Raw genomic sequence first — 27,502 nt, 5'->3', positions numbered from 1 at the left:
CTACCCTGAGCACGGAGTACAGAGGATGGAGGTATAGAGTAGGATGAGAGAGGAAGCTGAAGGCATAGGGAGCCGCGAGGTCACTGGCATCTTGTCTGACGAGATGGTTTTCTCTTGAAGCAGTAGGCGCTCTTAAAGGATTTTTAGCTGGAATAGGAAATATTAGGATTTGCATTTTAGGAAGATCACTCTGGCAACAGGATAGAAAATGGACCAGGGAGGAGCGGGGTAGAAATTTTTAAGGAATCTCTTACAGTAATTTGGGTGAAAGATAATGTTGGACTGTGTCCCTAGGCAACTGCAGAGGAAACAAAGAGGGAAGGGATGGTTTTCAAAAGTCTGAGGAAGTAATTGATGGGGTTTGATGGGAAGGAGAGGAGGTGCTAAGTAAGGAACAGACAAGGACATTTGCTGGAACAACTTGGTGAGTGTTGGTACCTTTCAAAGGGGATGGAAATGCAGGGAGAACAGGTATTAGCAGGGAGGGAGGGCGTGATGAGCTCAATCTCGGGTATCCTGGCTCTGAAGAGACCAAAAAACATACTGACGGAGGTGCTGATTACCTGAAGAGATCTGAAGTTTTAGAGGAAAACTTGGGCGGAAGGAAAAAGTTTAAGGGTTTTCAGTGTCATATAGGTGGATGGTTGAAATCATGGAAGGAAAAATGAGGCTAAAATAAACTGAGATTTGAGAAGCCCTACATGTTAGGGTTAGACTGAGGCAGGGCCCCCCAGTCCGGAGGGAACCTGAATCCTGACTATGTTACATATTAATATCGATACAAATCGCATGCAAAGATTTTTTGACCCTTGCGGAGAGCATCAGTTTTGGGTTTTCTCCTCCAGAAACTCAGCCCACTCTTGTTGGCTTTGGTACCATCGAAATGGTCTTTCACAAGCCAAGGCAGGAATTTTTCAAGAGAGAAGTTATTGATCAAGTTTTGGGGGGTGGGGGGAGTTGAGAAAGATAACAGCTGAAGATCTACTCATGTTTTAATTGATAAGGATTATATAGATTAAAAAATATTTTTGCAGTTTAGTCTTGGTCTTAGAATTTATCCAGAGCTTATTGGTTATTTTTTTAAGATAGAAAGTATGTTTACTGCCAATGTTCTGGTTTCTATCACCTGAGAATTTCTAACATGGAATACATAGAATGGGAATATGATAGAGAAACTGGGCTTTGCTGTTCTTCTGAGTCAGAAACTGATGGTGTCACAGTTATTTTGTTGAAAACGGTGGTACGAATCCTCAGAACATTTTATCTATATCACATAGTTAATTTCAATTTGTTTCCTCAAAAAATTCCCAAGTACCTGCCCTGTGTGGGCACTGGAGATATACTAGAGGAGCAGTGATGAGTCACACTCAGTCCAGGGACTCCCGTATAGCAGGGGGAGAGAGGCACAGAAACAATCACCATCACCTGGTAAATGTCCAAGTACAATTACGCAGAGGTGGTGGTGGTATCAGCATAGGCCTCCTTGGAAGTCTGGAGGCAATGTTCAAAGTGATTAGGGGTTTGCTTGGCGCATGTTCTACGCAAAGGAGGTGACATGTGCCAGCACATAGGTCCACAAAGGCACCATATGCTTGGGGAGCAAGCTCAGCTCTGCTGGAGTGTGAAGTTCAGGAGGGAGTGGTGGAGGCTGAAGTTGGGGAGATAAGCAGGGACCAGATCATAAGGGGACTTGGGTGACATGCAAGTGAGCTTAAAATTATATTCAAATGCAAATTTGAGACACTTCACAAAGCCGAGTAAATACACATGTTTTGGATCATCCAGCGTTTGGACTCATCATGGAATTTTACGGAAATAAATTTTGGAAATGTTACATATCAGATTTGCAGTAAGACATATGTAGATAGCTTTCTCTTTGAAGTTGTTACTTATCTTGAATATTTGCCAAAGCACCTTATTGAAGCACACAACATGATCAAAAAAACACCAAAATATTAATAGACATTAAGTCTGAGTGGTGAGCTGACAGGTGATTTTTTTTAATCATTTTCATATTTTCTGAGCTTTCAAAGAGGACCTATTTTATAATCATGGGGGGAAAGGTGAAGATGGTCGTTTTTAAAGAAAGCAGATCTGTATTTAAAGTAGGAATAAGTTCTCCAATAATCTCCTCAGAGACTGGTTCCCAATAAAGTGAAATCTTATGATTTAAAAAAAAAAAAAAGATATCATCATTACCTTTGATTTTTGTAGTCTCTGCCTTACGCTAAGTAATCTTTCTCCTTATGCTGTTTTTCTTGGCTGTTTATAAAAAATGTCATTATAGATACGCTATTAACCCATTTATGTTGAATTATTTGAGTCAAACACTGGCGTTTTATTTCTGTGTAGACACCAATTATTGGAAATAAATATGGTGATCAGCATAGCGCAACTGGAAGAAACGGGAAGCCGAAAGTGATTGCTGTGACGAGAAGCACTTCCTCAACTTCTTCTGGTTCTAATTCTAATGCCTTGGTGCCTGTTAGTTGGAAGAGGCCACAGTTATCACAGGTACATAAAAGTTCATAGAATAAGAACCTGCTGTATAAAAAATAAAATTTTAAAAAAAGATTTAAAAAAAGTTCATAGAATAGAAGAATCCATTTCATTCTATGTATGAGAACTTGAGAATTTGTCTTAGTTTATCAGGAATCGTAACGTTTGCATTTTCTTTCTCCTTAGCGAAGAACAAGAGAAAAGCTAATGAATGTGCTTTCTCTCTGTGGTCCAGAGTCTGGTCTTCCGAAGAATCCATCAGTGAGTAATCATGAAAACCTGTGTAAAGGTTTTAACAATCACGTTAGGCCATGAAGAAACGGAAATTATTGTGTCTCCTTGCTTGCCTTTTCTAACTTAACCTTACTTACAGTGTTGACTTAGAATGAAAAAACTATTACTTGCCTCTCTGACACTTGGCCGCTATGCTAATTAAGCATACACCCAGTTAGGCATTAGACCAAATTGAAGCTCTGAGCTCATTGACAGATGAGGCCTGCAATGGCTCTTAGGGCACTGATGTCCCATATTCAGAGTGACAAAGCTGATGGATGGCCTTTTTCTGTTCTGTTTTGTTTTGCTTTGTTTTTGGCTGGGGGTCAGGTTGTATTTTCTTCTAATGAGGATTTGGAAGTCGGGGACCAACAGACTAGCCTCATTTCTGCAACAGAGGACATAATTCAAGAGGAAGAAGTAGCTGTGGAAGATAACAGCAGTGAACAACAGTTTGGCGTTTTTAAGGATTTTGACTTTTTAGATGTTGAGTTGGAAGATGCAGAGGTAAGGATATGGCCTTTCTTTTATAATATTTATAGAATAGTAACAACTGCATGAAAATGAAGGATTTAGCCACAGGATCTTTCCTGATTAAGGGCAGTGTAAAGTCAAAAGGTAAAAATCTAAACTGGGAACTAAACATGATTAGTACAGTTAGCATAGCAGAATTAGTCTGAAATAAAAGGAACGTCTAATTTTTCATCTTTATATTTAAAAATGTAGAGTAAAATGGATTTCTTTGAAAGTATTTTTTTAATGAGGGTGCGCTTAGACTTAAATGTTTGCATGAATTATACAAATTAATGTGCAGCAGAATAGTAAAAATTACATTTAAATATATCAGACATGGGGAATTCCCTGGCAGTCCAGCGGTTAGGATTCCACTGCAGAGGGCACGGGTTCGATCTCTGGTTGGGGAACCAAGATCCTGAATGCCGAGCAGCGTGACCAAAAAAATTAAATTTAAAAAATAAAATAAGGGCTTCCCTGGTGACGCAGTGGTTCAGAGTCCGCCTGCCGATGCAGGGGACACGGGTTCGTGTCCCGGTCCGGGAAGATCCCACATGCCGCGGAGCGGCTGGGCCCGTGAGCCGTGGCCTCTGGGCCTGCGCGTCCGGAGCCTGTGCTCCGCAATGGGAGAGGCCACAACGGTGAGAGACCCACGTACCGCAAAAAATAAAAATAAAATTAGTTATTTTTTAAAAAATTATCAGACAACTCTAAAGAGGGTGGCCCTGAAACTAAATTGATGATTAAGGCGCCTTTGGCTCCCTTCTGGAACACTTTCCTGTGGCTGAGATTCTGCCTATGACATTGATCATCACTTTCTTCTTTAGGTTGGAGCCAGCTCTCTCAAATGCCTCATTTCATTCAATACCAAGGACTTTGTCCTTGATATTGACTCCGTTTAGAGAAAGTTGATAGTTGTGTCGGTTTAGATGCTTCCTAAATGGAAACTCCAACTCAGAAAGTAGATTCACGCTCCCAGAGCTGAGCCAGCCCAGAGTTAGAGCTTATTTTAGGTAAGGCTCAGTGAGGTTTCCGGCTGTTTCTCTGCAATTCTGTAGGCTCTGCCCTTCTCTGCAAGTCAGCTTCACCTCAGACGACCTTGGTTATGTCCACACACAGCAGTGTTAAGGAAGCAGGGGTCACTTCCAGAAATGCTCTCATGAAAGTCAAGAAGTTACTCTCCGAATGCTTTTAGCACGCTTCTTGTCACATCTCATTGGCCCAAGTTGGGACATTTGCCAATTTCTAAACCAATCATTGTGGCAAAGAGAACAGGATTGCCCACTGCCCTGGTTATGTTAGGCAGTTCAGGGCCTATTCCTGTAGCTGATGTCAGTCCCCTAAACAGCAGTCTCCTAAATCTGAAAAGTTTACATCAAACAGATCACAAAAATGTTCATTCTAAAATTGTTATAAATGTCTGTCTTCAAGAGCCCCAAATGCCTTACTGTCAAGTATCCGTACCGTGTCACTGATATATCTCTGTCCAAAGACATTAAAATCACTCATATAACTTGCATGCATTCATCAACCCTCTTGAAGGGATGTTTCCTTTGGCTCATATAGGTGAGGTGGAGGAATAAAATGTAATGGTTTCTGCCACGTCACACCATTAGCTGTTGATAGGAAGCCAGTTTAGGGAGGTCCTCCTGTGTGCTTCGGCCCCCCAGGCCCCCCACCCCTGCAGATATGAGGGTATGACCATGGTGCCTCAGAGATCAGCAGACGCCCTTACCCTGGCTGAGGGGCGGCACAGGCTCCTATGTCCTAGTTCGCCATATTCCCAAAGACACCACTGGACAGGTTCACAGGAGCCCAAGAACAAGTATTATTCAACGTCTTACAGGGCAGTGGCTTTTAAACTTTTTTTTTTTGAGCTGTGGCCATTTCTAGTACATTTTATATCACATCCAAGTGTATCTGTATGGACGTACCTTTAAAATAAAAATTTCAAGAATATGCATCCTTACTCTATGCTATGCACAGTGATATTTTCTATTCCTTTCATTTGTTTTTTTTTTTTTTTTAAAAAAAGAGCAGGTCACCAGCCTCTAAAATTGATGTCGCTCCCACAGTTTGAAAAACATGTTGTAGGAAATTGGACAGACTTGCACAATCAGGCAAGGAAGTGTGGTGGGTTCAAGAGACCTGCTGCCCTACCTCACGGGCATGAGCCACTTATAAATTCTTCTGTAGTTACTTGCTTTTTTCAGCGCAGAATTTAGAATCTCTAAAGGCTGGCTCTTGACATTTTTGTAATGGTCAGGTTCTTTCTTTTTGTTTGCCTTTTTTTTTAAAGAACAATGCAAATACTTTCAGGTTCATCCAGTACTCTAAAATGTCCATAGTAATGAATATGACTTTTGAATAGAACCTTAGAAGGAATTAAAGATGCTTATTGTAGTTCTATCTTTCATTCAAGTCACAGTAATTTGGGGAGGGTGGTGCTAATTTATGCCTCATAATTAGGCCAAATCAAATGATAGAGCTTTTCTAAAACCTAAAGATAGTCTTTCTTCGAACATGGTAAAAGGAAGTACTTTGCTACAAAACAAACTTGACTGCTAATGAAACTTCTAAAATATCCCCCAACCTTGAAAGCCCACAGTGTGTATTCATTCATTCACCAGATACATATCAAGGGCTGTTGCCATTATTATGTGTTCTGCTACATCACAATATTTGAAATGATACGTTCTAGGAAGGTGGCTTTCAAACTCTGACCTGCAGAGCCTTAGGGCTTGTAGGATACCTGAGAAATAGGGAAAGATCCGAGGACTCCTGGCCACCTTTTTCAACCGGAGCAGCCCTGGTTTTGTTCATCAGTTTTGCACAGTTGATTTCCGTCGTAAATTTCATTTGACATGCGTATTCCTCTGCTTTATTTAAAAAAAAAAAAAAATCTGAAAACCTCTATTCTGGACAATCCCTCTTGAGTAAAGGAATACACATAAGTCATATTTTGCTAGCCAACACACTGTAATTTGTCATCAGGGCTTAAGAAAGAGGAGCGTAAGAGTTATATCCTTACAAAAGGAGGATCAGCTTGGAATAACAGAAACGTTAACTTATATAAATCCGTAAGTGGGGCGAAATTGAAATTTGTTTTATTTCCTGTTGACCTTTTGAGATTGGCAAAGGTTATGTTTTGATAAATATGATCTTGATTTTAAACTACTTTGTAGCAAAAAATGACCATTGGGTGTAGCCAGAACCATGCTACAGTCTAAAAAAATCGTGAACCTGTATGTTGTCAACTGAATGTGGGTATTTTAAGTCAGTTTTACATTGTATCCAGCATTAAATCTATGTAAATTTTGAAGGTTTTCCTAAAGTTTGTGTTGCCAAAGTGTATCATAGAAATGTTGTTTTAAGTGTCTGTCTCTGACTTTTTCACAATATATTTTGCATAAAAAAGTAGTTTGAATCACATGTTGGCTTCCTGCACAAAGCTTAATCCAGAGCTTGAATCAGTCTTTGGGTTTGAGAAATCACAAAGAGTTTTCCCCAAAAGTGTAGCGTATATTTACATGTTTGTCTTCGTTCTTTCTAATTCTGTGTGTTTTCCTTTTTGCTAACCAGGAGCTGCAGGTAAGTTGCAGCCTGGTGTTGTGGATTGTTTATTTGTTGTCATCTGTGATGTATTTGTCTTCCTTGTGGTCTCATCTGTGTTTGTGTATTAGAATAGAAATGGCCTAGGTAGTAGATTTAGTTGGTCCCCAGTAATATAAGATAGAAAGTCAAGAGAATTCTTTAGTTAAAACAGGTCATTGACCAAATATTTTGATCCCTTTAAATATTATAAATATTGAATGATGTTTTAAAAGTTTCAAGAAATTGAAGGGCTGATTGAAACTCTGCTTATGATGATGCATTAAGTATTTCTCATCTTGGTGTATGTTTTCCCGCTGTATTACCTTTCCTATATTTATAAGCATGTATTTGAGGTCTTAGAAACGATGTCTTGCTTTTCCAGGGTGAAAGCATGGACAATTTCAACTGGGGAGTCCGCAGGCGCTCACTGGACAGTATCGACAAAGGGGACACACCATCGCTCCAGGAGTACCAGTGTTCCAGCAGCACCCCCAGCCTGAACCTGACAAACCAGGAGGATACGGACGAGTCCTCAGAAGAAGAAGCAGCACTCACAGCAAGCCAGATACTCTCACGCACGCAGATGGTACGCTGACCTTTTCGTACAGTGACAGCTGGCCTCCTTTCTCCTAACTTCCAGCTTAGTAGTTACTGTTTCTCTGTATTGTGATTTTCATTTCAGTGCGGGTGAAATGCACACACTGAGATGAAAATACAAAATTGTAGCTGCAGTGCAGTGTTCCATTATTCATGACAGAACTAACACACATTCGATGCTGTGTGCCGCTTAGCCGCTGAGACGTATGTGCTATTGCTTCTCTCCTAGTAACAGTGAGTCGTGCTGGGCACTTTTAGAGGCCCTCGCCTCGAATGATACATGTTTTGGTATCGGTGTGAGCACCGGCACCGCTTAATTCTCCACCTGCTTTTCTTTCCTCGTCAGCGTGGAAAGATGGAGCACAGCTTTGCTCTCTTTGCAAGATCAAGTCTGTTATATGGAGGTTCTGACTTGTATTCCAAGGGCCAGATGGCAGATATTCAGAGAGAGACAGAGAGAGATGAGAAAATGAAGGCTGCAGGAGTAGTCTGTCCGTTCAGAAATGGGAGCCGCGAGCACGAAGTGGTAGCTGGCTTGGAACTTGAAGGTGGCAGGACGAGGGGAGAGAAGGGGTGTGGATTAGCCACCGTGGCCCACGCGATGAGGAGTCAGCTAGTGCAGACCAGGCGGCAGCTACAGTTACAGCGCTCTTACATGAGGGCCCTTTCCATGCCTCTCTTTAATTGGGCCCATTTGCATCACACTCGGTCTGCTGGTAAAGCACTGGCAGTGCTGTTGAAAGGCCAGGCTGAGTTGGCTTTCGATAGCGAGCATGTACAGTTGTCAGCTTGTGGTTGGCTTCCTGTCACCCCTCCTGTTGTGGCATCTCACCGTTACCCCAATATGTCTTTCCACTAACTTCCTATCACGTATTAAGTGATAAGGTGTTGCTGATAACAGTAGCAGCAGTTACCACTCGCTGAGTGTTTGAGATTCATCAGGCCCTGGGCAAGGTGTTTTACGTGGATTAGTCACTATAACTCTCCCCACAACCACACAAGCTAAGTCTGGTTACAGCATTTCTGTAGATTAAGTGACTTGTCCCAGGACACACTGCTAGTAAGTGCATTTGAGCCAGGCGGTCTGCATGCTACCTAAGGGACAGTCTCCTCCTGGGACTGTGCGCGTTTAAAGGAACAGTGAGTTGCTGGTAGCAGCGACTCAATGAAGAAGGCCCAGGCTCTCCCTGGAGCCAGACTAGAGGCTCAGAGGCTGGCATCATGCCACCAACCTGCTGTGTAATTGTGGTCGTTACCTACCCTCTCCCAGTAGTACCTGCAGTACCTGCCTCGTAGGAATTTCATGGGGAGGACATATAGTAAGTGCTTAACAAAGGTTAGCTCCCATGAGAGCCTCAGGGCAGAACTGACGGTCTCCTTAGAAGGCCGACCCTAGTCATAGTGGTAGTGAAATTAAAAAAGAATTTGAAGCTGATTCCTCCTCACAGGGAAAAAAAAATTAGTTTTTGCCTTTATCTATTCTGAATCATGAACTTGATTTTTCTTATGTTAAATATTGGCCGTTAAAAATGTATAACCCTGCATGGGCAGAAATTGAGACACAGATGTAGAGAACAAACGTATGGACACCAAGGGGGGGAAAGTGGCAGGAGGGGGGTGGTGGTGTGATGAATTGGGAGATTGGGATTGACATGTATACACTACTATGTATAAAATGGATTACCAGTAAGAACCTGCTGTATTTAAAAAAATTAAATTTTTTAAAAGAGAAAAAAGTGTATCTAAATAGTAAATAAAATGTATACTTTTAAAAAATTCAAAAAATAAAATAAAATCATAATCACAGTACCATTTCACACCTAAAAAATAATTCCTTAAAAAAAAATGTATAACCCTGCTTAAAAGAGGAAAAATTGTAATATTTTCTTAGAACATAAACCCACTGAGGCTGGCCTGCCATTACAACTTTATTGTCCTAATTCTTTACGTCTTACTGAAGATTTGTGGTATTGATTTTTGCTTAAATAAGTGAATGGCCAGTTCAGACTTATGTGCCTGCTTCCCAGTTAGTGCTGCTTCTTGAGAATCCACTGAGCGTTTGGTGCCAAAGCCACGGGAGAGGTGAAAGCGCCCCCTTCACGAGTCCTTAGACCAACTGCAAGCACGAGACGTCACTGTAAAAATAAGAATTTTAGGTCAAGATTAACACAGTCACAAGGAGCTCTTTCACTTTGGTAGTTTTTATTTAGCAAAATTTAACCCTTGTTAACGGATACGTCATTTCTGCTGATGGGTTAGTTGCTTGCGTTCACAGCACCAATTCTGGCATAGACTGAAATGAGGGGAAAAAGCAATTTTAGGAAGTCAAAGAAGCTCTTTATAACTATGGCCCCAGAATGTCTTACAACATAGAATGTTTCTTGTGGCCTTTGTGACCGTCACTGACTCATAAATGAAGTCCTTATCTTACTATCTCTCCTTGTAGTTAAACAATGATTCTGCTGCAGATGAAACCATGCCAGACCATCCTGATTTACTTCTTCAGTCTCAAGACTCCACGGGCAGCATCTCAACAGAAGAAGTGCTGCAAATCAGAGATGAGACCCCAAGTTTGGAAGCTTCTCTAGATAATGCTAACAACCAGCTGCCTGAGGTGGGGAGACACGGGGGCTGGTGCATGGCCAATCTGGGCTCTTTTTAGCAATCCGTTATACCCCTTGCTTTTCTTTTGAAAGAGTTTTCATCTGATACGCTAATTAATTTGATTTGTTACCAGTATTTCTAACCTGTTGGTTAAGTGATATGGTCAGATCTGATGATTGAAAAAAAAAAAAATTGATAGATTAAGGAAATGACCTACAGGTTAAAAATAACCCTGAGTGTTTTTAATGAGCATTTTGTGCTGCAGAATGTGATTAGGTTAATGTACAGGCGCTTCTCTGGGGATGGGAGCATCTTCTGTGGTGCTGTGCCTTCTTTGAAGGACCGCTTTTGTTTTTTCTTCTCTTTTTGCTTTGTATTTGGGTTTTTGTGATTGGTGCTATAATTGGGATGAAAACCTCAGGCCAGCTGTGTTAGCAGTTGGTTAAAATGAAACCTTTTAGAAAGATTTTGGAACTACCAGTATTATGTTTTTTGGAAAGGCCTGTGAGAAATAAGCCAGATTCCAAGCTAATGACTGACCAAAAATAAGTAAGTATTAGTTTTCTTAGTTTTTTTGTTTCTTTTTTTTTAAGATTATTACAGATATTTTTTAAACTGTAATTGCTATAGCTCTCTCATATATGCTGTTATGCCTTGGTATTAGGAAAATACTATATTTTTTTCAGTGTTAACCAAATTAATGTAGTTATTAGATCTAGACCAATCTAGTTGTTAGATCTTATTATCTGAGTCAGTTGAAATCTCATGTTCTTATTACCCTGACAGTGTATTGTAGATCTTTACAGTAAGCAGATATATTCTGAAATGAAGGCATTTGGGAAGTTTTTTAAATGCTCACATTAGTACAGCTGAAGTTTAGGTAATTCAATTCAACAAATATTTATTGAGATTTACTAGATGCTGGGCATTCCATTAGGTGCTAGAAAGATGAATAAGACATTACCCTGTCCTCAGAGTGTCCACTGTCTATTAAGGGAGACAGAGATGGTTTAAAAAAAGGGCACTACATGCCAATATGAGAAACTCAGTAATAGACATGCTCAAAGCTTTGTGAAAACTCAAAGGACAACCGATCAGCTGTGCATTAAGGGTGATGGTGGCAAAGGATGGGCTTCGTGGCAGTTGAGACTTTGCAGGCAGAGGGGCATCATGCAGAAAGACACGGCCATGTGAAATAACATGGTATGTGCAGGCAGCAGCAGTAGGAGAGATGGACGAGTCTAAGACATGCTGGGTCCCACAGGCCGTGCTAAAGACACACTTTACCTTGAGATGATAGGAAGTCATGAATTTTCATTCTTCCCAGAGATGCCTGCTATGTGACAAGCCCCGTACCAGATACCGACTTGGGAATACGGGGCACACAGGCGGTCAGACATTTCAGCAATATTTATTTATTGAGCCCCTGCCGTGTGCTGGGCGCTGTCCTAGGCCCTGGGCATATAGCACCATGTGAAACAGGCCAAGGCTCCTGGTTTATGGAGCTTAATTCTAGTAGGAGAGACAAAATAGGTAAAACAGATAAAACATAAATGATATATCTGAAGGTGATCATCTTACTCTTCATACTAAGAAAATCTGACTATAATGTGGACTTGGTAAGGGAGAGAGTTAGATAGGGTGGCATTTGAGGCGAAACAAGTAACGAGGAGCCAGCCCTTGAAGGGGTGGAGAAAGAATGTTCAGGGCCCAGGAAACGGGAGTGGAGAAGGCCCTGATGAGCTGACAGGCCGGCCCTTGGGGCTGGAGCACGTGTACCTGAGGGAGTGGAGTCGGGGAGGAGCTCCCCGAGGAGGGGCCGGGCGCTCTCGAGGCCACGCTTAGAGGCCACACAGCAGGCAGCCGTCGCAGGGTTTTCAGCAGGAGGACATGATCTGCTTGTGTTTATTCTCTTCAATCTTGGCTTTTTCTGGGGCAAAGGGAAAGTCGGTTCCAGTACCTCTACCTGCCACATGGAGCTTGCAGTCTGTCATCAAGGAAGGTTAAAGTCCGATCAGTGTTTTAGTAAAGTCTCTGACCGAGCTGTGGAGGGAGGATTGGAGGGGGCTGAGATGAGGAGACAAACGAGGAGAATATCAGCAGGAGATCGGGGGTCCCGAAGCGGCAGAGTGCGTGGGCAGGAAAGTGTCTGCGGGGGGAGCCGACAGGGTGCAGAGCTGCGCTTTAAGTAGACTGTGTTCCTTTCAGCGTTGGAAGGCTTGCTACATGAGCATTAGCTACTAGTTAATCTAATCTACTGTGTCTGGTGTGCCTCATAGCATGTTACTGGTCAACAGACATTCTCATTAGAAACAATGGAAGACAGCAGGCTGATCCTAGAAATACCTTTTTAACAAAAGCAGTATGGTTAAGTGGTCACGTGCTTTAATTTTGTGTAGTTAACAAACAGGGAAGTCTTTTATTTTTGGTAATTAAAATAGCTGTAATCATAGTTAGTGAGTAAACTACCTCCTGTAAATCATTCATATTTATTGGAAATGAATCAGAAATTCATATATATTTCCACACACATTGGAAATTGTGTTATTTCAGATGAGACATTCATTCATCCGACAATATCTAATGGGCCTACTTCCAAGGTACTATAAAGTTCCTGAGGATACTTCTTTTTAAATGAAGGAAAACCACTTTAATTTACTAGGTTTTTTTCCCTTTTACAGTAGTACAGTTCAGTATCACTGTAAACTTCGTGACACTGGCAGATGAGAATGAAGGAGATATTTTTGAATCATACTATTTCTTTTAGAAATAATTCTATTGACATTAAAATTAATCCCCAAAAGAATGGCTGTCCACAAGAGAATGATTCAAGTTTGTATCTGCTGGATATGATGACCTAACTTGTTTTTCCCTGGTGTGCCAAACAGTGTTAGATGACCCAAAATTGTGCCTTTAAAAAACGTAGGAAAGCACTAATATATTGAAATAAAACCAGAACTCTATTATATAGAGTTATATATGAGTTACATATGCTATGCATATTGCTATAAAGCAGTTTCTCAAGAAGAGGAATACAGTTAATTATAGTAGATGAAACATTTTATGAACTAAAGAAAAAATCCTAGAAATGTTTGACTTTTTCCCCTTAAATTATGTTAATATCGGGAAGAAGAAACGTAATAGGCTAAAGCATTCCACCTCAAGACAGAAAATTTAGAGCCCAGTGTGTCCTTCCCTTCTCTATAATATATACAAATTACTCTAGAGGGGATTATGTCCTTGTGTTTATCAGAGAAACCTCCACAGAGGGATTTCTTCTAGTATCTATAATAGTTTAGATACCAATTCATGTGTGACAGAAATTATTCCTTATAGGAAATGAAACTTGGAATGGAAGTGTGCATGTGTGTGTGTGTGTGTGTGAGAGAGAGAGAGAGACAGACAGACAGACATTGTGTAATAAGGTAAAGTTCAAGAAAATTTGATTCTCACCATCTGTGTATAATAGTGGAATTCATTCCATTAACCAAAAAGCACTCTCTTCATGCATTCTAGGTGTTATTAGAAAATTTCAGCATATACTATATAATAATAATTTTAGGTAAAACATCGATTTTCAAATTATTATTCAAGAACAAATGACAACAAATTACAGGTGTACACTAATGAAAAGTGACAGCATTAAACTAAGAAGTTTGGTGGGTTATTTCAACATGATACGTAGAAGGAAAAATATCTTTCCAAATAACTAATGCTTACCCCTTTAATGGCCAGATCTTTAAGAAAAAAATTCAGATGGAAACCTTAAATAGAGTGTACTGAATATAAGCTATTGGAGCAATGAAGGAATGATTATACTATATTATTTATAAAGTACTATCCTGTGAAGACTCAAAGAGTTTGTGCTTTCCCTGCATAATTACCTCCAGACCAGTGTTCCCTTAGTACACTTTGTGTTTTCCTGCCATGTTTCTTCTGTGCCTTCGATATCTTCTAAGTCCTTTCCCCTGAGACACCGTCTATCTTAGCTTGGGCTGCTATAACAAAATACTGTCACCAGGGGTGCTCATCAACAATAAAATGTATTTCTCACAGTTCTGGAGGCCAGGAAGTCCAGGATCAAGGTGCCAGCCATTCGTTGTCTGGTGAGGGCTCTCTTCCTGGGAGCTCTTCTTGTTGTGTTCTCACATGGTGGGAAAAGAACAAGCCAGCTCTCTGTCCTCTTTTAAGGGTCCTAACCCATTCATGAAACCCATTCATGAGGGTTCTACCCTCATGACCTAATCACCTCCCAAAGGCCCCTACCTCTAATACCATCCCATTGGGAGTTAGGGTTTCAACATAGGAATTTTGAGGGGACAGAAACTTTTGGTCCATAGCATTACTCCTACCCCATCTTTGTCAAAGCCCACCGTATGTCGTTTCCTCCAAAGAGACTAGTCTTCATTGCCTCAACCAGATGTGATCTTTCCCTTTGAGTACCAGTAGTCCTCTGTATATCACTTATATTTACCTTACATGTACCATACTCTACCGTATATTATCATCATTTGTACATTAGCCTAACCCCATTATTAGTTTGCACACTAATTGTAGTTATTAATTTATCCCAGAGCACCCAGCCCAGAAGCTGGTCAAAATCCTTCATTTTATACATGAATTTTACGGATGAGGTCTGAGGTCAGGGGCTCTGGATTTCACTTACTTTTCATAATTTGGAAGGAAAATTCTATTTTTATCCATGAAAAAGAGATAAGGAACTACTGTAGAACTAAGTAGTAACCTTAGGTCTAAGTACTGAAAGAAGTTCATCTTTATTCCTAAAGCTGTGAGACTATTTTAGTGCTTACTTTCAAACTGATTGAACTAATGTGCTGATATGGTGCTGATATGACATGATATACACCCCGGAAGTATTTTTCTTTTTCAGTAGTGGTAGTTCATTTATTCAGCCAGTACCTGTTGAACTTTTACTCCACGCCAGGCACATGGCAACATCATTTCAGTAATGTTACAATGGATAGGAAGGAAATACCACTGTATACTTTATTTTTTAAATTTTTTATTTTTAATTAATTAATTTATTTTTGGCTGCGTTGGGTCTTTGTTGCTGCGCACAGGCTTTCTCCAGTTGCGGCGAGCGGGGGCTACTCTTCGTTGCAGTGCGTGGGCTTCCCATTGCAGTGGCTTCTCTTGTTGCAGAGCACGGGCTCCAGGCGTGTGGGCTTCAGTAGTTGTGGCTCGCAGGCTCAGTACTTGTGGAGCAAGGGCTTAGTTGCCCCGTGGCATGTGGGATCTTAGTTCCCCGACCAGGGCTCAAACCCATGTCCCCTGCATCTGCAGGCGGATTCTAAACCACTGTACCACCAGGGAAGTCCACACTGTATACTTTATAACACACATTTCCATTATCATTTCCCCCATTGACAAATGTTTATAGTTCATTTAATTCTCAAAAGTACAACAGTCTAAAATTTCCCAGTGTTCTCTGAACTCTAACTCATTGATGAAGCAGCCTCAGAACTCAAACCTAAATGAGTTACTGTGGTCTTATCACCTGAAAGCAAATCTTACATCTCTGGTGTTCGGCTCACTTAAACCAGTCAGGTGGCCCTCCCTGTTTTCGTTCAGCAGCCTCCTGATTGGTCAGGACCTGTTCTTGATTCACGGTAGCCCCATAGGACCAGTGGGTTAACCATTTTGAATTACCTCCCCTTCTTATATCCACGATTCACTGGATATAAGGTTCAAGCATAATGAAAGAAGTGACATTTCAAATAAGAGAGAATTGATAGTAATAATACAAAGTTATACTTATGTGGAATTAGAATATGTATGAGAGAAGGTGTTATATATATATATAAGGATATATTTCTAAGTAAACATCTAAATCCTAGTAGGAGAAAAAAGATCTCCATGATGTTTCTAAGTGGCAATAGGTGATACATTTTAATTTCAAAATATTTTAAAGCTGGAAATATTTTTAAAAATCAATTTTATATGATCAGAGTCCAAAAATTCCAAAACTTAAACTGTGTAAATGAAGACTGCCTAGTAAAATAGATGTAGGTCGGTGGCAATAGTCATTTATTCTGTGTTGGTAAAATTCTCTTTAATGTTTTTCAAGGCCATAAAAAACATAATTGTTTTACAGGATACAAGCTCAGTATTAAAGGAGGAACAAGTTCTTACAGCCTTTGAAGATGAAGGGTCGTATATTATTCAAGAACAGCAGGATTCTCTCGTGTGTCAAGGGATTCTTGATTTAGAGGAAACTGACATGCCAGAGCCTTCGGCTCCGGAGAGCTACCCCGGGTCAGTCTGTGAAGAAGATGTCACCTTAGCTCTGAAAGAACTGGATGAACGATGTGAAGAAGAGGAAGCGGATTTCTCTGGGCTGTCTAGGTGAGAATACAGTATCACAGACACGATAATGAGATGATATTTTCTCTCCTATCGCCTCCCAAATATGACCCTCTGTTCTAGTAAACGAACTTTCATTCCTGTGTGTGTTTCCAAGGTAAAATGAGTTACCTCATTTTTACGATGGGCTTATTTTCTATTATTGACATTCACTTAAAGAAAAACAAGTAGGCCATTCTCAGAACATAGTGAATAGCATTCTGCATTTAGCAGTACACCAAGTACCTATTTAGGCAAAATGCCAAATGGCCCGAGTGTTAAAATCAATATTGGGCCATGGCCAGAACCAAGTATCAAAATCATGGAATGAACTCTGTGATACCAGAACAAATCTGAAATAGGTTCCAAAAATTATTTTATAGTTTTATTATCAACAGTCTTTTTTTTTTTTTTTTTTTTTGGCGGTACGCGGGCCTCTCACCGCTGTGGCCTCTCCCGCTGCGGAGCACAGGCTTCGGACGCGCAGGCCCAGCGGCCACGGCTCATGGGGCCAGCCGCTCCGTGGCATGTGGGATCTTCCCGGACCGGAGCACGAACCCGTGTCCCCTGCATTGGCAGGCGGACCCTCAACCACTGCGCCACCAGGGAAGCCCCAACAGTCATATTTTTAAAGCTTGACTTATATAATGGGCAAAAGTGACCATTTCTTACTACTGTCAGATGTTAGAGTGCTCCTTTTAAATGTTTATGCACCATATCTTCAAAATTATCACAGAGTGATAGTTGAATTCTCAAATAGGACTTTTTTTCACTCATGGGCTGACAAAATTGAATAATCAATTATTACATAAAGTTCTTAAAAGAAAGTTTGGTGGCTGTTATGTAACTTAAATACCAAACAGTTCTATAATGATGAGACTTATGATATAATCTACATCTACTATTTTGCTTTTTAAATTAATTTTATAAATATTTGTGGCTCAAAATAATGTTCTTTATAAGCACATCTAATTTAATGCACTCTCTATCAGTGTATTTATTTCCCTATTCAACAGTTTGAAGCTCCCTGATAATTATTTTTATAAGTAATCAAGTATATCAGAGCTTTACTCCTACAATAAAAGCTTTTCATTTGGGCTTCCCTGGTGGCGCAGTGGTTGAGAGTCCACCTGCCGTTGCAGGGGACACGGGTTCATGCCCTGGTCCAGGAAGATCCCACATGCCGCAGAGCGGCTGGGCCCGTGAGCCATGGCCGCTGGGCCTGCACGTCCGGAGCCTGTGCTCCGCAACGGGAGAGGCCACAACAGTTGAGAGACCCATGTACCGCAAAAAAAAAAAAAAAAAAAAAAAAAAAAAAGCTTTTCATTTATATCAGTACTTCAAGTGATAATTGAGTTTTAACATATATAGCACATGAGATTTTTCACTCTCAGCGTATCTGGAATGCCTACCTACACTTGAAAGTGTACATTCAGATGTTAACAACAAATCTTGGTGACACACCTTGTTCATATTACTGACTTGGATGTGACAGTAGCCTATGCAATCACTCACTCATTGATCATACACAAGTTAAGCAACACCAGAAATGATGCAGGGGTAGATACTCAGCTGTCTGCCTTTCTAAAAGGCTGCAGCCAAAGTGCTGACTTTGGCCAAGCACTGAAGTTGAAATAGAATTAAACATCCTTACTAAATATAGGGGTATATGTACTCAAGCTTAGAGGATACATTTTGTTCAAATCAATCACCACAGTGACATTTTAAAAATTAAACTTTTCGAGATATAATTTTTCACTTCAAATGTCTGCTTCATTTTGATCTTTCCCCGCCCCCCCCCCAGTCTTCTCAGATCCCTCTCTTCCATAGGAATTGCTCCGTAGTTTCTATAAAGCCTTGTGGAACTACCCTGTAATGTGAAATACGCAATATTAAGACCCAGAGTCACACATTTCCTTATAGGATGCCCAACCCAAATACATCTCCATCTTTTCCCATTGTCTCATTTTTGTATGTATTATCTGACTGTGGGGATTATAAATTTCTCAAAGAAAATGGCCAGGCCTTATGTTTCTTTGAGTCAGATCTGTCACTGCCGTACTGCTAGGCATATAGTATATGTCATGGCTTTAACACTGGGTTTGGTCCCATTTGAAGTCCTGGCTTCAAATTCTGGCTCTGTCATTTCCTACCCAGTAGCCTAGGCACATCATTTAACTTCGCTGAACTTTTTGTTTCCTCACTGGTAAAAAATCAAGATAATAATAATACTTAACTGTCCTTGAGTTGCTGTGAAGATTGAATGAGAACAATCTGTATAAAGCACCTAATATATAGCCCTTGACATAAAAGTACATGACAAAAACTTTAAAAATATTATCATTGTCAATCTGGGCCTGTTCAAATAAAAAGCCTCCAAAATTGACCATTTAAAATGAAAGCATTCTAATCTGTATTATTCATAGAAGTTACAGAAATTATTCCATAGCCCTGGCCTATGCTAGGACTTGAGCTGTTGTAAGCTGGTCATGTGAAATTAGATTTCTGATTCCAAAGATGCTAAGAAAGAACAAGATGCTAGAAAGAACAGGATGAATAAGAAAATCTGCTTGTTTGTGCTTCCTCACAAAGTTTAGGTGGTTGCACATTTTCTAAATCAACGTGTATACACGAGTAAAAAATAATCCATGTTAGATGACAAACTATCTTAAGTAATTGAGTGTATTCTTTTGCGATAATATGATGATGATGATATCTGTGTTAACAGTCAAGATGAAGAAGAGCAAGATGGTTTTCCAGAAGCACAGACATCACCTCTGCCATCACCATTTCTTTCTGCCATCATAGCTGCTTTTCAGCCAGTAGCGTACGATGATGAAGAAGAAGCCTGGCGCTGTCACGTCAATCAGATGCTGTCCGACACCGATGGGTCCTGTGCAGTGTTTACTTTTCACGTGTTTTCTAGGCTGTTTCAGGTCAGTGAGGTTTAGGGTTTCTGAATTCATATTATAGTTACCTGATAAAGTTATGGGGTTTTGGCTAAAATCAGTATCTCAAATTTTAATATTCCCACTGATTCCCTTTAAAAATTTTTATTTTCCTAAGATAGTGATATTTAAATTTACACTTCGACACTGTAGCACTGCTGGGACATTATACAATGACTAGTACCGATATCACCTCTAAGGCAATTAGAGTAAAACTTCAGAACAACATCTGATAAGTTTTCTGCAGTATGCTAGGCACTTCCAGGGACACCAAAGAAATATAAAGCATGGTTCCTGCCTTCAAGGAGCTTACGTCAGTATCATAAGACAACTTATCATAAAGTGTTAAATTCATTGGCACTTTCATCACTGTGTGGGGACCTTACAAATTTTAGCCAGGCTTGCTTCCAGCCCTAAAAATAATATGAGCTGACATTTATTGAGCATTCAGTACATGCTAGGCGCTAGGCTAAATGTTCTACATTAAGCAATTCTTACAATAGACCTATGTAACGTAGATGTGTTTTTAGCATTCTGTAGCTAGGGAAACCAAGGCAGAGAGAAATGCCACCATTTAAGTCATTATTCTCCAAACTACCTGCCACCTTTCCTCCCTACCTCAGCAACTTTGCCCATCTTAGAAAACCCAGCTCAGTACACATTCTCTCTGAGGTTTTCCCAACCAACCACTCCAACCTTCGGTCTCTCCCTCCTGGAAGTTCTTTAGTGCTTATTACCTGGAGCATTTATTTATTTCATTCTGTAGTTTTGCATTGTTACTCGGGTTTCTATTTATATTCTTTTCATGCCAGAGATATAAATTTCTTCATGCCCAAGACTGTGGCTTATGCTTTTTTTTTCCTAATTAATCATAATGACAGCTAATGGTGCTACACATATACATGTAGGTACACGTTAAGTATTTGTCTAGTAATTACACTGTTGATGACACTAATCCATTGAGTGCTCACTATGGGTCAGGCACTGATTGTTTTATGTGATTGAATATTCTTGAGTTTTGAGAAGATATTATCCTTGATGCATTTTGATGACTTAAAGTCAGAAGGCAGCTCATAGCCAAGGAGAGTACACTACTTTTACTGAAAGTTTCTTTCAGGTAGAACTTAACTTTAGAAGAGCTAATTCCTCACACATGTGAGGACTTTATTTCCAACAACATATATAGCATGTATTCCTTCTGTCTTTCCTAATGAAAAAAACCTCAGGAATGGGGAGATGAATGGCCTGTATCAATAGTTTCTTTTTTCAGGAATACTGTTCTGTAAATACCGTTTTGATCATTTTTAGAAATTACCATGTTTCCTAAAGTGCCTAAAAACAAGGACTTACAGATCAGTTTTAAGAGTTCTATACAGCACTACAATAATAGTTTTAAAATAAAAGGTTGCTCTAATTATAAATTATGCTTTTTTACTTAAACATGAAAAAAGGCTTTCATATGAAATACTAACATTTTTCTTATGTTTTCTCCATAGTCAATTCAAAGAAAGTTTGGAGACATAACTAATGAGGCAGTCAGCTTTCTTGGTGAGAGTCTGCAACGCATTGGTACCAAATTTAAAAGTTCACTGGAAGTGATGATGATGTGTTCAGAATGCCCGACAGTCTTTGTGGATGCTGAAACAGTAAGTTTTAACATGAGGGCTTATTATAAAAACTAAATTGAAGTGGCATCATTCAGTAAATGGTCTTTTTTTAAGGTAATTCAGAATTTTGAAGTCTGAAGGTTCATATTTTCAACTTGATTATAAATATCTAGCAGAATATAATTCCCGTGTATTATATGCAGTGGCTTGTGACTGTTTCTGATTCTGGCCTCTCCCTGCCCTCACCCTCCACAGAGTCCTAGATGGGGAAGCTGAAAGATCATGCTCTAGAGATGTGTACTTTTCCTGATTCCTGAGTAAAAGCGGGTAGGAGAGGGCTAGACCTCCCCCATGAAGAACCCAGAACTCCCTGGTCTTCCCCACTTGTGTCCAAGCACGCCTGTAGATTACGTATTAAGGTTTTTAAAGAATTAAGGTTTAAAAAAGCTTCAAGGGTGTTACCTTTAAGGTATATCCTGGACTGACATGCCATTTTTGCCTGAGCCCATTTTGGAAGGCAGTTGAAGGCATGCTTATCCTTCTGACATTGCACTGCACTTCTCCTCTGTTTCAGTGAAAGGTCAGTCCTTAGTACGGGACAGCGTACAGTTAGGGAGGCCGGCTTAAGCTGACCTGAAAACCAACGTTTTTGGTCTCAGGATTGTGATCAGAAACGGTGACCTGGATCAATGTGTTTCTGATTTGACAGCTGATGTCCTGTGATTTGCTAGAAACACTCAAGTTCAGTGTTTTGGAATTGCAAGAGCACCTGGATACGTACAATGCCAAACGAGAAGCAGCTGAGCAGGTCAGTCTGTTTTTACCATGTAAAATAAAGTAGTTGCTTGTGACACTGGAAGCGCTAACCTGGCATAATAGCTGAGGTGGAAAACAGAACCTGTTAACACTTGCCTCAGGGTTATACTGAGAATGTTGGGGCCTTGGAGCTCTCTGTCCAGTAAATTCCTATCTTTAGCTTTTAGAAATTGGCCCTCTAAGAGCCTAAGAGCACAATGGAAAATGAGCTTTATAAAATGCTTCTGTGTTGAGACTGTAATAGCTGCTGTCAACATTGCAAGCTGGGGTGTAAAGGCAGTATTTCCCTGAGAAAGGCACAGTGATGTTGTGGTCCAGAAAAATCTGCAACCTGTGACAAAGTGGTCCTCTTTTTCCTGTGATGTGTATGTGTACGTGGGCAAGCAAAGGGAGAAAGAAGCACACAGTGTATTATAGATGTTACCTGCAAAGAAATGTTTAACTCCAGTGTGGCACTGCAAAACACAGTCGTTCTCTTCCCTGAGAGTAAATCCAGTATATTTTCAATTGGCAGGGGCAGAAAAACTTAAAGGAAAAAAAGTTTCTCCTTTTCACACAAACTGCATACAGTAAAAAAAAAAAAAAAAAAAAAAAAAAACTGCATACAGTAGGCATTTTTTCCCCTAGGAGATGAGTCTTTCATTAATAAGTACTAAATATCTATCACATGTAAAGGCCTATGAAAAATGAAGTGTTAAACCTGTTTCTTATTCCCTGAATACTCTAGATAGGAATATAAAGCACAGATACTGTGCATGAATAATTAGGAACAAATGTTTAAATTATAGCTATAAATAAAAGTACTGGCAAATCATACAGGTCTAACAGAGAACGGATGCAAACCAAATGTATGATTTCCAAGGAGAGGTCCCTTTTGGCTGATAGGAAAACTTCATGGAATAGAGATGCAACCTTAGTCCTTGACAGACGTTAATTTTAGATTGGGGGATTATCTCAGGAAAAGAATATGGTATAAGAAAATACTTATTAAGGGGGTAGTGATCTTATATCTGGACTGAGATAGTAATGACAGATTGGAGAAGAGGGGAGTTTTCAGTAGCAGGAAAGTATCGGGCAAGATCTGGCCATGTTACAAATAATGTTGCTGTGTAACTTCTTATACATGTCTTTTACGTATATATGTTCACATACCTGTTGGATATCTATCTAGGAGTGGAATTGCTGGGCCACAGGGTATACATCTGTTCAACTTTAGTAGACTCTGCCAAGCAGTTTTCTAAGAGAGGTTACATCAATTTACAATCCTATCAGAAGTGTGTACAGGAGTTACCATGCCCTAATCCCTTTGCCACCACTTGGTATTGCCAACTTTTAACATTTTGTCATTTTTGGTGGATGTGAGGTAGTATTTCATGATATTATTTTGCATCTGTCGGATGGCTGTTTGAGCACCTTTTCTTCTTCATTTAGCTGTTTTGTGAATTGTGCCTAAAGTATCTTGCCCAGTTTTGTAAATGGGTTATTTGTGGTTTTCTTATTGATTTGTAGGAGTTCTTCATTCGAAACACAAGCCTTTTACTGGATGTATGAATTACAAATTTTTTCCCCCTCTGTGGCTAGCATTTCCACTATCTCAATAGCATTTTTTGATCAACAGAAGTTTTTCATTTTACTTAGGTCCAAGTTAATCCATCTTTTCCATTATGGTTAGTGCTTCTGTGTTTTCAGAAATCTCTGTCTATCCTAGGAGGTTGATTGCTGTGATAATAGTCCCCATGAATCATGCTCCTCTGTGTCCACGCTTCTTTGCAATATGACTTTGCTGTTGTTCCTCCCACCAAAGGGATGGAATCTGTTTTCCCACCTCTTAAGTCTGGATGGCCTTGTGACTTGCTCTGACCAATCAAATTAAGAAGTGATGCTGTGCAACCTCTGAGATTAGCACTTAAGAGGTCTTTTGCAGCTTCTACCTTTGCCATCATGCCTGTCAGAGTGTAAATTGGAACAAACTCTGGAAATCTATTTGACCTCCAGCCTCCAGGAGGATGAGAGGCCATGTGGAGGAGAGTGGAGGCATCCAGCTGACTGCCAGCATACCAGACACTTGAGGAAGGCCAGCTTGGAACTTTCAGCCCCAGTCAAGCCATCAGATGACTGTAGACTCATGAGTGACCCTAGGCAAGACCAGGAGAAACTCCCAGCCAACACAAAGATTTATCTTGTTGTTTTAAGAAGCCATTAAGTTTTAGGGGTGGTTGGTTATACAGCAATAGATACCACTTACAACAGGAGAACATCGAATACCTACAAATTAAGTCTATTTAAAGATGTGCTAAACCTCCACACAGAAAATTTCAGTTATTACTGAGAGAAATTAAAGGCCTTGCGAATAAATGGAAGGCTATACCATGCTTATGAATCAAAAAACGCAACAGTGTGAAGTCATTTTTCCCCAAAATGATCTATAGATTGAATGCAATCTCATTCCAAATTTCAGACAATATATTAATGGAAATTGACAGGCTGATTACAGTCGTGAACACAGGTCAGGAAACTATAGCCCTCAGGTCTGGCTCCCTGCCTGTTTTTGTAAATAAACTTTTTGGGAACATAGCCATCCCATTTGTTTACCTATTGTCTATGGTTCTTTTGCACTGCGACACAGAATAGTTGCAACAGAAAATCTATGGTTTGCAACACCTAAAATATTTCCTGTCTGCCCTCGACAGAAAATGTCTTCCAAATCTTGTCCAAAAGGAGCAACAACAAGGTCTAAACAACAGAGTGAGACCTACATCCAGTAAGACCTATTAAAAATCTCAAAAGAGTGTAGTGCCGGCATAAAATTAGACAAATAGACCAATAGAACATAACAGACCCACACATATATAATCATACGATTTACAGCAAAGGCTCTGTGGCAATGCAGTAGGAAAAGAATGTTCAGTAAATTGTGCCGAATCCATTAAAATATTTGTATGGAAGAGAAAAATGAATTTGATTCCTTCCTAAGCTACCATCTCACCATTTCTTATCCCATCTATTCTGTTACTTTTTCCTTCCTTTCTTAACTTCTTTTCTATCAACGATTTTTCATTATTCAGTTTTCCCCTCTAATAGTTTTTTAGTTATACATTCTTTTATTATTCCTTGAGTCTTCTGAGGATCACAGGTGAAAGCCTGGGGTATCTATCAGGACCCTGCTCTCTTGGCAGGGGTTGAACAATTTTTATCTCATCTCCCCAGCACCACGAGACCAGAAAGTCTCTGCTTACCTTTTCATCCTCCCAGATGCTATTACTTGCTTTCTTAGCCTCTCCTGCACATGACAAATATAGGAACAAGTGCCCCAAGAGCAAACTGCACACAGATTGCTCGGCTCCCTTCTCTGCAGTTATCTTTTCTCCAGGATCTTGGCCCTCAGTACCTTACTACCTGTGATAGCCCTGTTTTCCCAGCCCAGTGAACTATAAGCCACTACTTTTTGTTCAGCTTCTGAGCCCATGGACATCAATGAGCAAGTCCCCTAGGGTAATGCTGGAGTCAATGTACAGCTCCCTTCAGTACTTTTCTCTGACTCCCTAAATCCTCCTGGCTGGTGGTATTCAGCTTCCATAGTTGTTCTTGGAGGACTGGCCTTATACAAGCTACCCCATCATACCCAGAAGCCAAACCTCTCCAGTTAAATTTTAACCTTTATTTGAGCCTTGAGTAAAAAAAATCCATCATGACAGGAAGACTGTTACATGTGAGTTGGAGGGTATTCTGTACACAAACCGTCTACTGTATCTTGTATACACTGACTGGGAAGGTGTGGACCTGTACTTTTGCAGGCCAGTGTGTAGCCACGGGACAATAGGGTTGGGGCTTTTCTTGTAACGGAATAAAAATCAGAAATAATTACTTTGAATAGTGCCCCCCAAATGCCATATTATAGGCATACAGTATAAAAAATTATATCTAGTAAGAACAAGCCATTAAATAAGCAGTTGAAAGTATTTTTTTCAAATGTATCAGTATACTTGGACAAACTGGGCCGGACTTGTGATGAGGATGAAGTGTACAGGCATTTTAACATTTTGAGTGAATAAAGATTAAGGTACAGATTCCATGATAGATGTCAACTGAATTTTGCTCATATAAAGAAATCTGCTAGATAGCTTTTGACAGTGACCACCAGCAGCTGTATCTTACTAGGAAAACCTAACATGTTTTTCTTCTGAGAGGCTGTCAAGTAAAGAGCCTGAGGGCCCATGCAGGCTGAGGAACCAGGATAAAAGGGACATAAGGTCAAAGAGATTGTTTTGAAACAACCGAGACATCTAATTTTCATTCTTTGCATGTAGACCATTAACAGCTACAACTGAGAATTTCAAATGTCTACTACTGAAATATTTCAAAGAGTAAAAACGTAGCTAGTAGTTTTTCTCAAAGTCCTAATGACTTCATATATATATATATATATATATATATGTTTTATTATATTTAATCTATCACACAAAAAGAACTAGGAAGCCAAAAGAACTGGTAATATTAATAATATCAAACCGTCGAAACCCAGGAGCTCAACTTGAAGGCTCTAAGCTTTCACTTTAGCTTGGAAATTCTATGACTCCAGTGTTTTTTCCCCACTAAACCATAGTGCTATTATTTTCTTTTTATCTGACCGAGGAAAAGGTACCTTAAATAAATATCCATCTTTAGGACAAGCCCCTGGAAAAGGAAAATCCACATTTGGCTTCTGTATTCAGTATTCATTGGAGATAATATGTTTGTCATTTATTGCTGTCCAAAAAGGAAGAAAAAGAAACAAAAACAAGATTTAAAATGTATTTTAGTTTCTGTTTCACTAATTAAAAGTGACACAAGGGCTTCCCTGGTGGCGCAGTTGTTGAGAGTACAACTGCCGATGCAGGGGACACGGGTTCGTGCCCCGGTCTGGGAGGATCCCACATGCCGCGGAGCGGCTGGGCCCGTGAGCCATGGCCGCTGAGCCTGCGCATCCAGAGCCTGTGCTCCGCAACGGGAGAGGCCACACAGGGAGAGGCCCGCGTACCACAAAAAAAAAAAAAAGTGACACAAGTCTTCTGAGAATTACACTTCCGATAAGCAAACGGACCTGGTTAATTCTTTCTAAGTTGCCTTTATTAAATTGACAGGACAGGAAGCCCATCTTTCATTTCCCCATCTTACATTAGACAAAGGTCAGGTATAGGTTGTGAAGATTTCCCATAAAATCTACAAAATGAATATTCTTTACTGAAATGGAGCGCCACAAGGCCCTGGAATAGAAGACAGCTGATTGTGTTTCCATTAGTAAACCGTCCCCAGCATGTGCATGTAGCCACATACACAGTATCCTCTGCTTGGGTTTGTTGCATACAAATGATTCGGCTCAAATGGAGATGAAAGTCTATGTCTACAACCAGTCCTAGAAATTCAAGTTCACTTTTTAAGACTGTTGTTTTATTTATTTTTTTAATTAATTAATTCATTTATTTAGTATTTTTGGCTGTTTTGGGTCTTTGTTGCTGCACATAGGCTCTTCTCTAGTTGTGGCCAGCAGGCTTCTCATTGCGGTGGCTTCTCTTGTTGCAGAGCACGGGGTCTAGGCGCACGGGCTACAGTAGTTGTGGCACGTGGGCTCAGCAGTTGTGGCTCGCGGGCTCTAGAGCGCAGGCTCAGTAGTTGTAGCGCACAGGCTTAGTTGCTTCGCAGCATGTGGGA

At 40.2% G+C, this 27,502-nt stretch overlaps 1 protein-coding gene across 12 annotated transcripts in view; it reads left to right on the top strand.

The window, feature by feature from the left end:
- FRYL (FRY like transcription coactivator) overlaps positions 1 to 27,502 on the top strand; it is a 293,018-nt gene that overhangs the window by 257,779 nt on the left and 7,737 nt on the right. For all 12 annotated transcript variants that reach the window (XM_079919426.1, XM_079919427.1, XM_079919433.1 and 9 more), the window contains 9 exons: positions 2,353 to 2,514; positions 2,686 to 2,760; positions 3,103 to 3,279; positions 7,262 to 7,465; positions 9,923 to 10,090; positions 16,196 to 16,446; positions 19,172 to 19,379; positions 20,888 to 21,037; positions 21,708 to 21,806. In XM_079919426.1, coding sequence (XP_079775552.1) covers positions 2,353 to 2,514; positions 2,686 to 2,760; positions 3,103 to 3,279; positions 7,262 to 7,465; positions 9,923 to 10,090; positions 16,196 to 16,446; positions 19,172 to 19,379; positions 20,888 to 21,037; positions 21,708 to 21,806 — 1,494 coding nt within the window. The remainder of the gene's footprint in view (positions 1 to 2,352; positions 2,515 to 2,685; positions 2,761 to 3,102; positions 3,280 to 7,261; positions 7,466 to 9,922; positions 10,091 to 16,195; positions 16,447 to 19,171; positions 19,380 to 20,887; positions 21,038 to 21,707; positions 21,807 to 27,502) is intronic.

This window comes from Stenella coeruleoalba, assembly GCF_951394435.1.
Source record: "Stenella coeruleoalba genome assembly, chromosome: 4".
Taxonomy (NCBI): domain Eukaryota; kingdom Metazoa; phylum Chordata; class Mammalia; order Artiodactyla; family Delphinidae; genus Stenella; species Stenella coeruleoalba.
Note: the sequence above shows the minus strand (reverse complement) of the source record. Positions and strands in the feature narration are given on the sequence as shown.